This window comes from Notolepis coatsorum, assembly GCF_963971535.1.
Source record: "Notolepis coatsorum genome assembly, chromosome: 2".
Taxonomy (NCBI): Eukaryota; Metazoa; Chordata; class Actinopteri; order Aulopiformes; family Paralepididae; genus Notolepis; species Notolepis coatsorum.
This window is the reverse complement of record NC_140166.1, coordinates 165,137,087-165,152,897: the sequence shown is the minus strand read 5'-3', so window position 1 is coordinate 165,152,897 and position 15,811 is coordinate 165,137,087. Positions and strand designations below refer to the sequence as shown.

Here is a 15,811-nt window from a genome sequence, read left to right as displayed (position 1 = left end):
CACTATTAGAGGAATTATGTTTTTTTTTTTTTTTTTTTTTTTTTTTTTTTTTGTAGCTATTTACAAACGCAATACCTAATCAAACTATTAGTAATTGACAACCTAAACACATGCCTGATAACTGAATAATAATAATAATGATGTTATTGAACTGAACAGAACTACACACAGGCTACAAACAGTGTAGTAACAGTGTAGTACCCCCTAATAGGCAAAGAAATATGAATAGATATCACTATGAAAGTTTCCCAGTTTGTTATGTACATATAAACTAAGAAAAAATATATTGCACGTTTTCAGAATTTTATGTTTATATTTGCAAATGAGGCCCCTATTAACACTTTAACTGCCGGAAGACGCTTTTAGGCGTCCTTCCCCGCCATGCTCAAGTTGCCGAAGGCGCCGTAACTCGTCTTTGATATCAATATTTCAAAAATCTGTGATCGGAATCATATTTCCTTTCCGGGGCCCTGAGACACAAGTGTGATCTCCTCTCAATCCTCTAGCGGTTTAAGACCGCCATCTGGTGGCCGATCGGCAGATCGAAAAAACGGATGTTACCTTTAACCCGGCAGGACTCACTCCATATGTGGTCCGGGCACTCGCTAATGTTAGAGAGACTCAGTCTTCACACAGTGAACATCGATCGCTGCAAATAACTCGAAAAAACAACATGATTTGGACGTATATATTATTATACAACCTGGAAATGGACCGGATATTTCTATATCCCATAATAGGAAAATGTCTGTTCCACGCTCATCGGCCAACGGCGCGAGGAAGATACGGTAAGATTCAGCGTTATTTTTCAATGTGTACGATACTAACTGCTATGATGAACATTTGACCCACATTAGATGAATGGTATAACACTGCCCACGGAATTATAAACGCCCCCTCGGCCATCCGGTCAACATCAGATTACGTGTAGTAACTTCCAGAAGTCCGTCCAGTTGGATTTTTTTATATCGCGCCGATTGCTATCAAACTATTTGATCATCAATATAATGCATTTGGGGCTATAAATCACGTTCTGGAGAAAGATGAAAACATACTTATACTTTAGATCATATTTTAGTATGAATATGTGAATGAAAAAGTTTAACGTACACCCTGAACAATACATATAGGACATTGAATGGGCCCTAATAATGGCAATTTAGCAATAGAATTTAAAAAGTTATAGCCCTGCAAAGAAGGGGAACTTCTACATAGACAAATAGAGCTGGCAACCTATGGTATATCATGAATTTAGCCTTAGGCAATCAAAGTGTTAACACATTGGGGACGAAGCACGGAGAAATCCGTGTTTCGAATCCATGCGTTGTGGACAGAATCACGGAGATCTCCGTGGGAAGTTGTTATTGCTTTTATTCCATTTTAATAACCTATTCAAGGTCGCCGAGCGGCACTGCAGATTTTCCCTACTCTATGAATTTGACAAGGTGCAATACTGGCCAGATCCTCTTAGGGGTGCTATCACGCTACTGCAGTGTGCCCTGTGGGCGAACGGATCAGTCTATTTTTTTTCTTTCAACGGAGATTTCAGTTAGCTGGATTCTGGATCTGCAGCCTGTAGCTTGGATTACGTTTCGAATCGCAGATTTCACCATGCAATAAGGGGATTTATCATCAGCCAATGGACATATCGATCTACCAGATGGCGATCGATAACGGGGAAATGCTCGGGGGGGGATCCAACCGGCTCATGGTAAGATCTTTTTCACGTAAATTACATGCTGATCAGAGCTTGCTATGATACTCAACCAGCCGACCAGCGTATGTGGCTACTTAGACGAACACGGTTATTGGTAATCGATAATAATAAACGACGTCCCCCCTTTCATGCATACATGCTTTGGGATCGTCCGGATCATATGCAGTTTGAGTTATTTCTGTAGCATCTGTAAAACGGAAATGCCATTGGATATAACGTTAGCAGCTATTAGCTCTATAACTAGCCTTCCAGAAAATATACTAGACCAAATCCGCTATAATGCTTATATTCACGGCGCTATAAAACGAGAACCTATTGATGCATTTTTCTTTTTCTTTAAGCTATTTTGAAGGGACGGTTTATGGACTCAATTGACAATGAAAATGGACAGATAGCAATACTATAAAGTATAGATTTAGCTCTACAAACACCCCCATGTTTGTTTACAAAAGCTGGCCCTCTACCATTATATTAGACGGGCCCCAGTGGCCGCGAAAGTGTTAAATATGTGCACATGTATGGATGCAATAAGGCAAAATGAAGTAAAATAAACAACAAAATGTGTGTTATTGACGTTTTACTAGTAGTTTCATAGAAGCAAAGTATAACAATCTCAAAATCAACAAAAAAAAGTATATTTGCCTATTCACCTGGGGTGTCTTGCCTTAAATCAGAATGTCAAAATGAATGTATTTACTAGTGTTGCATGATACAGATACTAGAAAGATCTTGATACCCAGCTGTTAAAAACGGTTCAATACTTTTTTTATTAGTATCAATACTTTTAGAATAGCCTGATGCTGTATTTTCTATGAGTTTACTCGGAGTTGACTATACTCAGCACTCAGGTTTTCATCGGTTTTTCTTTTATTCGATTTTAATATTCTATACAGTCTCACTATCATTGTATATCATTGGGACTCATTCTGAGACCTCGAGATTGCAATGCTGACCGAATCCTGCTAGGTAGCAGTATCGCCTCCTCTTTGAAACCTTATTTCACACTGTTACATTTTATATGGTCCGGGCGGAGAAATGGGACCTGGGCAAGTGAAATGCTTCATTCGAGCCACTTGGAACGCGTCCAGCACACTTGATGCATAGTTTGTCCCATTTCATGTCAGGGACCCGATGGACATCAATACTGGAAATCGCGATCAGACAATTGGAATATTCATTTTGGAATACCTCCAGTAAGGGCATTTTATCAAATATTTGACCGATCTGCAAACTAAATCCTTACATCAATTTCTTCACTAATGTGTTTGTAAAGGTGTGTAGTAAGATGTATTAAAAAGTTGAAGTTCAAATCCTGTATGTTTTTTCATAACAACTGCTCAAAGTTGAGGTACCGAATACCGATTTTCGAAAAATCTAAAATGTTCTGTTTGGCCTTGGGTAACTTGTGAGGGGTCAAACTAGGGTTTTTTCCATGATTCTGAGTTGATTGCAATCATTTATCTTTCACTAAAATCATTCCTTTGTGGAATGATTCCTGCTCGGCCCCTCCACCCCCCCACAATGCCTTTCCACTGCTAGCATAAACATTGTTTGATTATTTTACTATTTGCCCTTTTAGGACTTATTATTGTTTAGTGGTAGTTGCTAGTTGGTTGGCATTCAGGGTGAGGAAGTTTAGAGTTAACATGCTGAAGCCATTTGCAACCTTCATTTGATCATGGACAGCCTGCTTTTTACGCCTGATATGTAAGTATTATCTAAATTCTTTACTTGAAATATTTCATGTCACTACTTTGGTAATGTAATGTAACATACTGTACAAGTTGTCAACTTTGCTTACTTGTTAGCTGTGTAACAGTAGGCGCAATAACATGGTTAGCTAGCTAACGTTAAATCCATGATGTATTACTCCATGATTAGTTGTCAATGTTGCAAAATACTGCTTCCTTAATGACAGGAATGGAGATGGCATCCAAGAAACTGATGAGCAGATCGATGATGAGGTTGCGGTTGACTCTGCACTTGAGGATCTATCATTTACAACAGCCAGTGGAAGTGAAACTAGCCATGACAATCGGGTGGTCATGGAGGCCATGGAGGTTGGGGAAACAACCAATGTATTCACTCAGTTTGTCGGAGACAATATAGATTTAAACATTGTCTCTATTCAGGGAAACACTCCTTTCCATTCAATGGGTTGGATCAAAGTCACCTCTCCGGCACCATCTTTGCCAGATCCCCAGACGACAACAGCTGTCCACAGAGTGAGGTTGAAGGCACTTGACAAAGCTAAGATCCTGAGAGGAGCTGAAGTGAAGATTCTTCCATTCACCAACAGAACAAGGACAGGGATAAACATCATCACATTTCTTCCCATTACTGAGCTTGCCTCTTCTGTGACACATGACCAGCTATTCCTCACTCCGGGCGATACACTCTGGGCAGCAGGGTGGGTGATCAAAGCCCAGGATCCTGAGTTCCCACACTCTAACTTGAATGGCTGGATGAAGAGTATCCATGCAGATGATGTCAAGCAGCGCACACAGATCGACTTCCTCCCAATCATTGATGGTGACCCTAATGACCTCAACACCATCTTCACCACTCTCAAAGAGTGCACACGGCTCTCTGCAGACAGAGTCACTACAGTGACATTCGATCTTCCGATCTGGCTGAAGGCTGTGGACATCATAAAACAGACAAATCTACCTATCATGCCGAGGTTGGGTGGATTTCACCTGCTGAAGTCATACCTTGGATCCATTGGAAACATCATGGAGGATTCTGGACTACTGGAGCTGATCCAGCTGATCTATCCAGGGAGTACGACAGCCAACCACATCCTGGATGGAGGATGTTTTGACAAGGCAATCCATGCTCACCTCCTCATCGATGCAGCCATCTATCAGCACGTCATGAAACATGCCTTCACCGAGGAGGAACTCTGTGAAATGAGGACTTTCATGGAGAAGGTAGCTGATGGGAAGATGGGAGCCAGACACACAGATCCAGTAGTGGCACTGTTTGAACAGCGGTTTGAAGAAACCTTCAAAAGACTTGCTGAAGGAGGAAGAACGCCTGCTCTCTGGGTGCAGTACCACTACATGGTAGATGTGATCAATGTCTTCATCAGAATTGAGCGGCTTGCAGATCACAACGGCCACCAGTGCTGCATTGTTAGCAGGATGCTGGACATCTTTGTGGCTGCAGGGCATCATCAATATACCAAGGGTGCACGGCTGTACTGTCAACTCATGAAGCAACTCGAAACTTTGCCTGCTTACAAGGAGACATTCGAAAGTTTCACTGCCCATGGAAACCACGTGGTCTGTTACTCCAGCCATGATTGGAGTATGAGCTGACTCCCTTCCCATTGTCCCTCTTCAGCAATAAAGATCAGAAAATGAACAAGGCAGGCTTTTCCAAGACTAGCCTGAAGGAGTTAACTGATCCACTTGACCTCACTAACCAATCCTGCTCCACTCTTGTAGTTGATGGCGAATGGCTTCTCTACATGGTAAAGTGGGAACAAGGTCAGACTTGGCAGGAGATTGCCAACAGTTACTTGAGCTACGTACAGCAGGCCGCCGCTCTCAGAAGATCATTGTTGTCTTTGATGGCTACAGCCGATCACCAAAAGATCATGACCACATTTGGCGCGCTAAGAAGTCATGCTGTGATCTCCAGATTCGACCGGATATGATACACTGGACACCAAGAGCAAAGTTCCTGGACAACACCAATAACAAGAGTGAGCTAATCCACCTCCTCTTCAACATTCAGATAACATCACAGTGGAGCAGTGTGACATGCTGACACTTCGATTGTGAGAGGCATTGGCCACTGCTACAGATGACTGTTGAGGTTAGTAGCATTTGTGTAGGTAGCTTATTTTATTTTTATAAACTGCAATTACTTTGGAAACAAAAGTATTCACTCTCGAGTATTCAAACTTGAATAGTTTTATCTGGTATTGTATAGTGCAACATGCTTTGCATATCTTGTTCTATTTTCAGGTGCGGGCAGAAGGTGCAGATGTGCTGGTGATGCTAGTACACCATATTCCAAGCACCAACCATCCACTCTTCTTCACAACATCAAAGGGCTCCTATGTCAGAAGGATCCGTGAAGCTCTCTCTGAAAGAAAGAGATGCTACCTGCTCTTTTGTCACATCTTCACTGGTTGTGATACGGTTTCTGCAATAGCTGGCCATGGGAAAACAACCTTATTTGACAGGTAATAATAATAATGTATATTTTTTTTCTATTTCACTTTATATTTTAAACAAATCTCAAAGTGCATTTCTTTTGCAGGTTCTGTGCAGGGGACATTGATGAACACATGGACATCTTCATTGACACACAAGCTACTAATGATGCAGTGATACAGGCTGGTACTACCATCTTCCAGTACATTTACCATGCACCAGGTACTGATTTGGGTGAAATTCGACACAACATGTTATCACGGAAGGCAGCGGCAGGGCTGATCAAACCAGAAACTCTACCTCCAACAGAGGGTGCAGCTGAACAGTATTCTCTCCGTGCCTACCTACAAACCCAGGACTGGATCTTTCTGCAGAGTATGTCTCTGAACCCCAGTGACTATGGATGGACATTAGGTGTACATGGCTATGAGCCAGTCCCAACACTAGACCCCATGGCTCCTGAGGAGCTACTGCAGTTCACAAGCTGCAACTGTAACAGAGATTGCAGCAACCGGCGGTGCAGCTGCAAGAGGAATGGCGTTAAGTGCATCTCAGCATGTGGAGTCTGTAAAGTGATCAGCACTTGTAACTACTTATAACTACAAATAAAGCTACTTTTGAATTTAAATATAAGAGTGGGCGTGGCCTTTTTTCAACCAAGGAATGATTTTAGTGAAAAATACATGATTGCAATCAACTCAGAATCATGAAAAAACCCTAGTTTGACCCCTCACAAGTTACCCAATGCCAAACAGAACATTTTAGATTTTTCAGAAATCAGTATTCGGTACCTCAACTTTGAGCAGTTGTTATGAAAAAACATACAGGATTTCAACTTCAACTTTTTAATACATCTTACTACACACCTTTACAAACACATTAGTAAAGAAATTGATTGGTAAGGATTTAGTTTGCAGATTTTCATATATAATTCCCTTACTACATCAATCCTACTTTGATCCTACAATGATTTCACATCGATCGCAACGATCATATGTCATGTACTCCAAAACGTATGCCGTTGCTGACGATCAGAGCATCACAAAACGACCCCCCCCCCCCCCCTTTTGATGCCTTCATGATGAAACATAATACCTATTATATACCTTTGATTTAGAAATAGTATCGTGTCCAGGCGAGCAACACAAACGACTTTCGCAAAATGCACATATCGCTCCATAACTCAGCTTCCAGGAATTAGCCCGGATCACTCTGAAACTATACAATATTCACCACGGAGTAACATGCGAACGTATACATGAGAGAATTTACAATTTTTTTTACATGTTGAACGAGAGATAGTGACTGTCAAATGAGCCATAGTATTGTCTCCATAGCTATAATATAGAATATAGATATAGCTCTGCAAACATCGTGAAGCACCGTGAAAATGACCATCTTTTTAAGCGTGGCCCACGGCAGCGCAGATGGGGATATAGCGTGGTGCTGAAAGTGTTAATAATACAATAATAATAATATATTTGATTTGTAGGGTGCTTTATAGTTGTGGAGCAAATCCCAAAGCACTACATTGTAAAAGAACATAAAAGCTAGCAAGAGAGGGGGAAAGCATTTATTTTAATAATCGATTATGTTCCGTCACTGGATCGATGCTGAATCGTCCGCATCGCGATGCATCTTAGAATCGAGAAATGTCCACACCCCTATCATGTGATGTCACAAAGGGCAGTAATTCTTTTAATCTGAAGACTTCAAAACCCTGGTCAAATGTTCAATTTGCCCTAAAGAACATTTCAGACTCAAATCCACACAGACTAGGCAAAAACCCACTTTCCATAATGTGTCCCTTTTTTTGGTCAAACGATAATTGGTTTTTAATTAATTGGATTGGAGAGGCAGTGAAAAGGTGATGAATATTGGTGCGTCCCTAGTTGTACTTGTTATTGTATCTGATGAATATTGGTGCATCCCTAGTTGTACGTGTTGTATCTGATGAATATTGGTGCGTCCCTAGTTGTACTTGTTGTATCTGATGAATATTGGTGCGTCCCTAGTTGTACATGTTGTTGTATCTGATGAATATTGGTGCATCCCTAGTTGTACATGTTGTTGTATCTGACCACAGACTGAGTGGGTTTTAAAAACTGATTAATCTGTTGTACAATTTTAGACGTACGTTCCCTCTGTCTATGCTGAGAGTTTGCTCAGGTAAGAAGCACCAGTGGCTTGAAACAGGCATTATTGTTTATTACAACACTGGTGATGGGAACACAGTAGTTGTGGTGCACACAAAAACACTGGGAAGTATATATTTGTATAGTGTTATTTAACCCATTCAGTGCCAACCACGAGATTAGTCGGGTTAACTCGCCATGCGTTGAGTGCCAAGACCCGAGAAAACCAGAGAATACTCAGGTTTTAATCGTTATTTCTTTTATTAGCAATATCCATACATTTTTCATCCATCCAGCCTGACGTTATCATTGGGAATGGGTCTGAGCTCGAAAAGGGCAAATACCGCCGCCTATCGTCTCCCGGATGGTATTGCACATCATTGGATTGGGTGGGACTGTGCATCAGAAAAAAACTCCGGTCTCAGGGTTTCCCTTCTCGGGCAAGCAGTAGCTGTTACCACATTCACTGGGGAGGCTGGGAGCAGCTTTCGATTATGTGTTTTGGACTATAATGTTGGATCAATAAACACGATTTTTTAATCTTTTTGCAGAACATCTGATGTGAGGTAAGGACTCTGTTACCAGTCTTGGGTTAATCAGATGTTTTTTCTCCGCCATCGCAGCGTGTGTGTGTGCGTAACGTTAGCGCTGACCACGACATGGATAATCGATTTTTCAGCCCGCTTCTCTAGCGTGCATAAGTACACATATACTATCGATAATCGTTTATTTGAAAACGATTCATAAATCAGCCGAAAAATTACGTGATTTGTGTATTCCACTAAAGAGCTATTATCGTGGAATTTCTCTGGAATTACTAGACATCTCCAAAACTATACTCTTATTCAAAACGGTATAAAACGGAAATGTACCAATGAAAAAACAATCCGTTTCGTACATGTTGACTGCAAGCAAGTCATTGATAAGCGACGGGTGTATTAGACACAGCCATAATTTAAAATGTAGTTTAAGCGTTCGCAAATGTCCCCGTCCGCCCATTGACCTCAGTGTTTGCGCGCTAGCCCTAATATGGTCATAAGGGCGTGGCTCTGAATGTGTTAACACATTGGTTGCCAGCCGGATATGACGATTTATCGCTTGGATGCCAGCACGTTAAATCAATGGGAGGATGAGCACATTTGCAAGCGATTAAACTATATCTTAAATGATGGCTGTGTGTCTAATCGCTTAACAATGACTTGCTTGCAGTCAACATGTACGAAACAGATCGTTTTTTCATCAGTACATTTCCGTTTTGAATAAGAGTATAGTTTTGGAGATTTCTAGAAAGAAAAAAATATAGCCATTTACTGGAATACACAAAACACGTTGTCATTTTCCGGCTGATTTATGAATAGTTTTCAAATAAACGCTAGATTATCGAGAGTATTTGTGTTCTTATGCATGATACAAAAACGGGCTGAAAAATACACACACACATTGTGAACGCTGTGGAAAACAACTTTATTTTTTTTAATTTTTGTGTATCAGATTTTTCTCTGTTTTCTCCCCGTCCCAATTTAGTCGTTGTGCCAATTCCCCCCCCCCTCCCCTACCTGGTTGTTGTGCGCATGTTCTCCTGCTGGTCGGTACAAGGGAACCCTGAAGTATCGGCACGCTTCCTCAGACACGTGCGGCGACAGCCAGTGGCTCTCTTCTCACCTGGCAGCGAGGGCTCTCATTGGTGAAGTGTAACGCGTGGGAGGTCACGCTGCCTTCCTCAAGTCCTGCCTCCGCTGAGCAAGCGCCCAGACCTGCCCTGTAGGCGTCGCTGTCCACAACGGCAGTTTCCCACCCACGGCTTCCCTCCCCCTAACCCAGCCAAACGAGTTAGTATAGCGATCAGCCCAAGCCAAGGCAATGCTGACTCCGGGAGTCGAGACCGCAGCCTCTTGCATTGGTGACGAGCGCAATCTCCGCTACGCCACCTGACCGCCCCTGTGAAAAACAACTCTGATTAACCCAAAACTGGTAACATAGATTCCTTACCTCAGATCATATGTTCTGCAAAAAGATGAATCCAATTCCTGATCGCCATTCCAAATATTGATCGCGTTTATTGATCCAACGTTATAGTCCGAAACGCATAATCGAAAGCTGCTCCGAGCCTCGCCAGTGAATCTGGTAACACACTGCTTGCCAGAGATGGGGAAACCCTGGACCTGAGTTTTTCTCTGATGCACTTTTTCACTCAATCCAATCCAACAATGTGCATTACCATCCGGGAGACGATAGGGGGCGGTATTTGCCCTTTTCGAGCTCAGAGCCATTCCCAATGATAACGTCAGGCTGGACGGATGAACAATGAATGGATATCGCTAATAAAAGAAATAACGATTAAATAACGAGAAATCTCGTTATTGGCAACCAACGCATGGCGGTCAATAACGAGAAATCTCGTTGTTGGCAACCAATGTGTTAAGGCTGAGACGATATGCCATTTGGAAGAATCGATAAATCGGGACAATTACAGATAAATATAGATTTTCTTTTTTTATTGTTATTTTGCAGGTGTAAACAAATTTAAATACTTCTTAAAAAAAATACGATTTAATGTTAGTTTGTGTGTTTCACGTGCAATCACTGTAGTTTTTGCTATTCTGTAGTTGGCCCACGACACATACACACACACACAAACTAACGTTAAATAATAGTTGTTTTTCTTTTTTAAGAAAAGTATATTAAAAAAAAAACGATAAGTGACTCCAATTATCGATTTCACAGTTATCGATAAGTGATCTCAGCCTTAGGAGTTATTATACTGTTGTTGTTTATTATGCTGTTGAATGTTTTTTGATTATCTTTACCCCTCTCTCTCTTGTCTCTACAGATCCGGGCTACCAGGGACCGTTCAGGGGTGTAACCCAAGGCTCTCGGTCTTGGGAGCACAATAACTCACCCCAGTTCTCCATCCCCCCATCCTGGCCCTACCGCATGCCCCAGAACTTCCTCCAGCAAGGGAACGGAGGCTTCCAGCCCGGCAAGCCCTTCATGGCCCAAGGTGAGAGAGGCTACACACTAAAAAACAGGGTGTGTTGTACTTGTAATAGAATAGAATAAAATAGAAATACTTTTATTATCCCGTAGGAAATTTGACACTGCAAATCGCTCAACATTTAAACATTTAGACAGAACAGGTCACGAATTAGAATAATAAAACGAATCAAATCAAGTTGCCTAGGATAAGAGTAGAATAAAAATGGAATACAATATACAGTAAAAATATACTGAGGTCCACAGTAGGTGTAGTATTGCACAGTGCTGTTTCGAACTAAGTCCAGGAAGATGGTAACTGCCACTCTGTCCTCAGTGATGCAGTGAGGCACAGTGATGCATTGTATAGTCTGATGGCTGTTGGAATGAAGGACACATATAGATGTTAAAATAGTGACACAACCTGAGTTAACACACCGTAACACATCCACATAGCTCCTGTGTAACTAGATTAGAGGTCACCATTGTTATGCATGTTATTATTCACTCTAGACGAGGGGTTCTCAAGCTTTTTCATACCACGAACCCACGATGTATCGCATCATTTCAACGTGGAATTAAGGAATATAAAAATAAAAGCACATGTTGAACTTGATCATGCATATTTATTAGAAAATTGTATTACGGCACTATGTTATCAATACACATTTATAAAATGAGGCATATTTAGCAAAAATATGTTGCCAGAACATAATTTTAAAAAATAATTTTATTTTATTTACCGTACTCTACAATCACCTACCCACAACCCCACTTTGGCTTGCGACCCATATTTTGAGAACCGCTGCTCTAGACATTACTAGTCTGAGGTGTCGGTTACACACAGGGTATTTTCGTTTTGTTTTCAAGATGAGTTTCGCTTTCCAGAGCGCAACGTAGTGACAGCCAAGTTAGACATTTGTTTTGCGATCTGAGCACTTTCGTTTTGTCAGAACGAGGCGTGGTCAGACCGCAATGGATCGCATCTCGAATTCAGCACTGAGCATGCGCGGGGAGGTAGTTACCTTGGATGTGCCAATACACTTCCTGCAAAAAAATCAACAAGCCACCATCTTTAAATGCCTCAGTGAGCTATTTAGCCAATGTAGCACTTATTTTTCAGCAAAGAAAGTGCAATAAACAAAACTGATAAATGTTCTGCCTCTCATTTGTTGATGAAACGAAACTAACATCAACACAATTTACCACAAAGAGCGGATAGTTTAGTCTCACAAAAAGATCTCTGATGTTGTTAGCTACATGCTAACGTGAATGGAATATGCCAGTACAACAGTATAGCATTGTGGCTAGCAGCTAACGTTAGCTCACGTTTGCCAGCCAGCACCAAACTGATGATATCAGGAGCTATCAGGAGCTAGATAACATTAGACGTATTCATTCAGCAACAAAACGAAAACAAAAATACCTAGTCTAACCATGGCCTTAGACTAGGTGTTTTTGTTTTTGTTTTGTTGCTGAATGAATACGTTTGCTGTCCCAGTTAAATAGAAATGCCGTTTTGGCAGGAAAACACGTTGCCCTACTGACGACGCTGAAAAGGTGTTTTCGTTTTGGATACTCGCCAAAACTCACCGACAACGTGTCATGTAATCTGCGCGGAGCCGTTGTTGCTCAACGCCCATGCGCAGTAGATACCGACATCTGCGTGCCCTCACCAACGTCCGGTGACGACAGAGCTGTCCCAAATAGCTGCAGCTACCATGTGTTGTCAAGTTATTGTTATAAGGACCCCAGTCCAAGCTACAACAGTCTGCATTCCCTTAACAATTGTTTGTATTGAGCCGTATTGTATTGTACCCATTCTGCAATATGTTAAATAAAGTTTACATCCATTCATTCTGCTAGCATTAACGATTGCATGAGCAGCTGGCTAACGTGAGCTAACGTTAGCTATCGGACCCTGTTAGCTCAGAGCTCCTCTTTCAATCTTAACAAGCATTAAACAAAATGGCCCAGTCATCTATTCACCTTTGTTTAATACATGAGGCATTGTCTAATGTTATCTAGCTACTGATAGCTCCTGATATCATCAGTTTGGTGCTGGCTGGCTAACGTGAGCTAACGATAGCTGCTAGCCACAATGCTATACTGTTGTACTGGCATATTCCATTCACGTTAGCATGTAGCTAACAACATCGGAGATCTTTTTGTGAGACTAAAATATCCGCTCTTGGTGGTCAATTGTGTTGATGTTAGTTTTGTTTCATCAACAAATGAGAGGCAGAACACACAGTGAATGTATCCGTTTTGTTTATTGCACTTTTATTGCACTTTCTTTGCTGAAAAATAAGTGCTACATTGGCTAAATAGCTCACGGAGGCATTTAAAGATGGTGGCTTGTTGATTTTTTTGCAGGAAGTGTATTGGCACATCCAAGGTAACTACCTCATGCTCAGTGCTGAATTCGAGACGCGATCCGTTGCGGTCTGACCACGCCTCGTTCTGACGAAACGAAAGTGCTCAGATCGCAAAACAATGTCTAACTCGGCTGTCACTACGTTGCGCTCTGGAAAGCGAAACTCATCTTAAGCGAAACGAAAACACCCTGTGTGTAACCGACGCCTAACCATGGCCTCAGTATGCAATATGCTCATCTCCTGATTCCATACTGTCGCGATACTCTGAAGCCGTTTGGATGCATTGCGATTGGGATTCTACAAGCCTGCAGTCGCTTCACAATGAACACCTTTTCAATACTCTTCAAATAACACCTCAAAGTCTCTGTGAGCATTGAGTTTTGACCTTTGACCTTTGCCTTCCTGCTCAGGTTCTGTGGTGCACCCCAATCAGCATGTCCCCCTGGGCCACCACGGCCGGCACCATGTCAATCTGAATTTCATCCAGCAGAAAAAATAAACTTGCATCTCCATTTTATTAGGCTTGTGGTCTGTACCATAACAAAGCAAAACAATGTAATCTAACTTTGCATCATTTTGTCAGAAGAACTCTTTATAAAATGAATTTTATCATTTTTGTACAGTTTTTAAGTTTTTTTTCTCTCGTCTCATTGCATTGATTTGTGATACAAATGTCAAATATTTTAATACCCCCATTTTTGAGGGGGTTCAAAAAGTGTTTTTATTTTATGTGTAAAGTAAGGAGGAAAATGTAAACCTTTATTTTTATTAGCTGTATTCATACTTTGCTTGCCACAAGACGAAGGCTTTGAATAGACATTTGTTTTAAAAACAATCTTTACATGTCACCCCTAATTATGTAGTGCCAACAAGATGGCTAGTAAGAGAAAAAAAAGAGAAAAAAAGGAAAAACCTAAAACGCAAAAAAATAAAAATAAAGAAAAAGCAAACAACTATTGTGTGTCTTGAGTGTGGTTTGTTGAATTCCTGATTGCAATAGAGGCCTATCTGTGGAATGCCTGGTGTTCTCTTTCTTCCAACATGGCTGCCTGTAACCATTGGTAACCACTTTTGAAATGCTTAATTTCTGTGCGGTGGTAAAGGAGGTAAATGCTGAAGAAGTATAATCTTCTCTCACCTGTAATGAACGTGAGACACTTCATCATGAATCCTGCATCATTAAAAAAGAGGAATAAAACGGTGGTTAAATGTGTCAATACTAGGGCCTTACCAGTAAATCATATGACCGTTTGTGAGCAAGTGCTGTCCTGGATTGTCGAAAGATTCCTGGAAATGTCCTGGAAAAACGATTTCTCAAAAAGAGTGGGTACCCTGATTTCAGAGGAACTGCGGAGAACAGAAGGTGAGCCGGTCATACAGCGGAACTTCCACAGTGATTCGTTCTCAGTTGCGACTGTTGGAGGGTTCATGTGTCCACAGCCTACATAGAAATGTCAGAGGGTTGGTTGGTGCCCTGTGCGCAGGGTCGAGCCCAGACGCGACATTCTTTGAAGACAATATGGTTATAACGGCGGTTGACCCGTTTCTGGCCGGGATAGACGCCATGGCAACCACCCTCCGCTGGGCCCTTGTCTACATGATGGAGCACCCAGATGTCCGAGGTACACGTGTATCAAAGTATAGGCTATATATCAACAGTTTTGCGCTGTCCTCAGCTGTTCGGGTAGACTGTTCTAGGGTCATACTGCAAGTAAATTGTCTGTTTCTGTCTACTCCCAAAGTTGCATAACACAAAAAAGATAATGCAGGATATTGTAGATTCAGCATGTAGTACTGGACAAGTACTGGATCACACTGATGGTGAGATATTTTCACATTTGACATTATAGGCCTTTAACAGCCGTTCTTCTAGCTGAAGACTAAGTTCCAACAATACACTGTGTGGCTGTGTTAACGTCTATGGCCCAAAGCTCTGGGATAGACTCGAGACATATCCTGTTAGACTTTCTTTTTAGAAGAGAAGCCATTTGACTTAGCTTTTTGTTTAACCATCATATCCCTTTTATTACCCTCTTAACCCTTTCACTACCAAGTGGTTAACCCTTTCACTGTGACAATACAGAAGGTTAACCCTTTCACTGCCACACGACAAAGGGTTAACCCTTTCACAACCACACTGTAGAAGGTTAACTCTTTCACTACCACATTACCGTCTGTAGTGTGGTTTTGTGTAGTTTGACAGTTATTGAGAGTAAATTAGTTTGAATATGGCTACCAGTGACGTCATCGAGGACATTGAATCCTCTATAAGACTAGGTGTTATTTTCACGATGCTGTAATTAAGACAAGGAATCAGTCACTGGTGTCCATATTCAAACACATTTACTCCCAATAAAGAATGTGTGCAAAACGTTTGACTTTTTGGATGTGTGTATGACATTGTGTGCAAAAGAAATCATTGTTTTTTGGTGAAGTACG

At 41.4% G+C, this 15,811-nt stretch overlaps 1 protein-coding gene across 1 annotated transcript in view; it reads left to right on the top strand.

Moving 5' to 3' along the window:
- tut4 (terminal uridylyl transferase 4) overlaps window positions 1-14,326 on the top strand; it is a 110,568-nt gene extending 96,242 nt beyond the window's left edge. Inside the window, exons 30-31 of the mRNA XM_084308379.1 lie at window positions 10,852-11,022; window positions 13,783-14,326. Coding sequence (XP_084164505.1) covers window positions 10,852-11,022; window positions 13,783-13,871 — 260 coding nt within the window. The 3' untranslated portion in view covers window positions 13,872-14,326. The remainder of the gene's footprint in view (window positions 1-10,851; window positions 11,023-13,782) is intronic.
- Window positions 14,327-15,811: the final 1,485 nt, after the last annotated feature.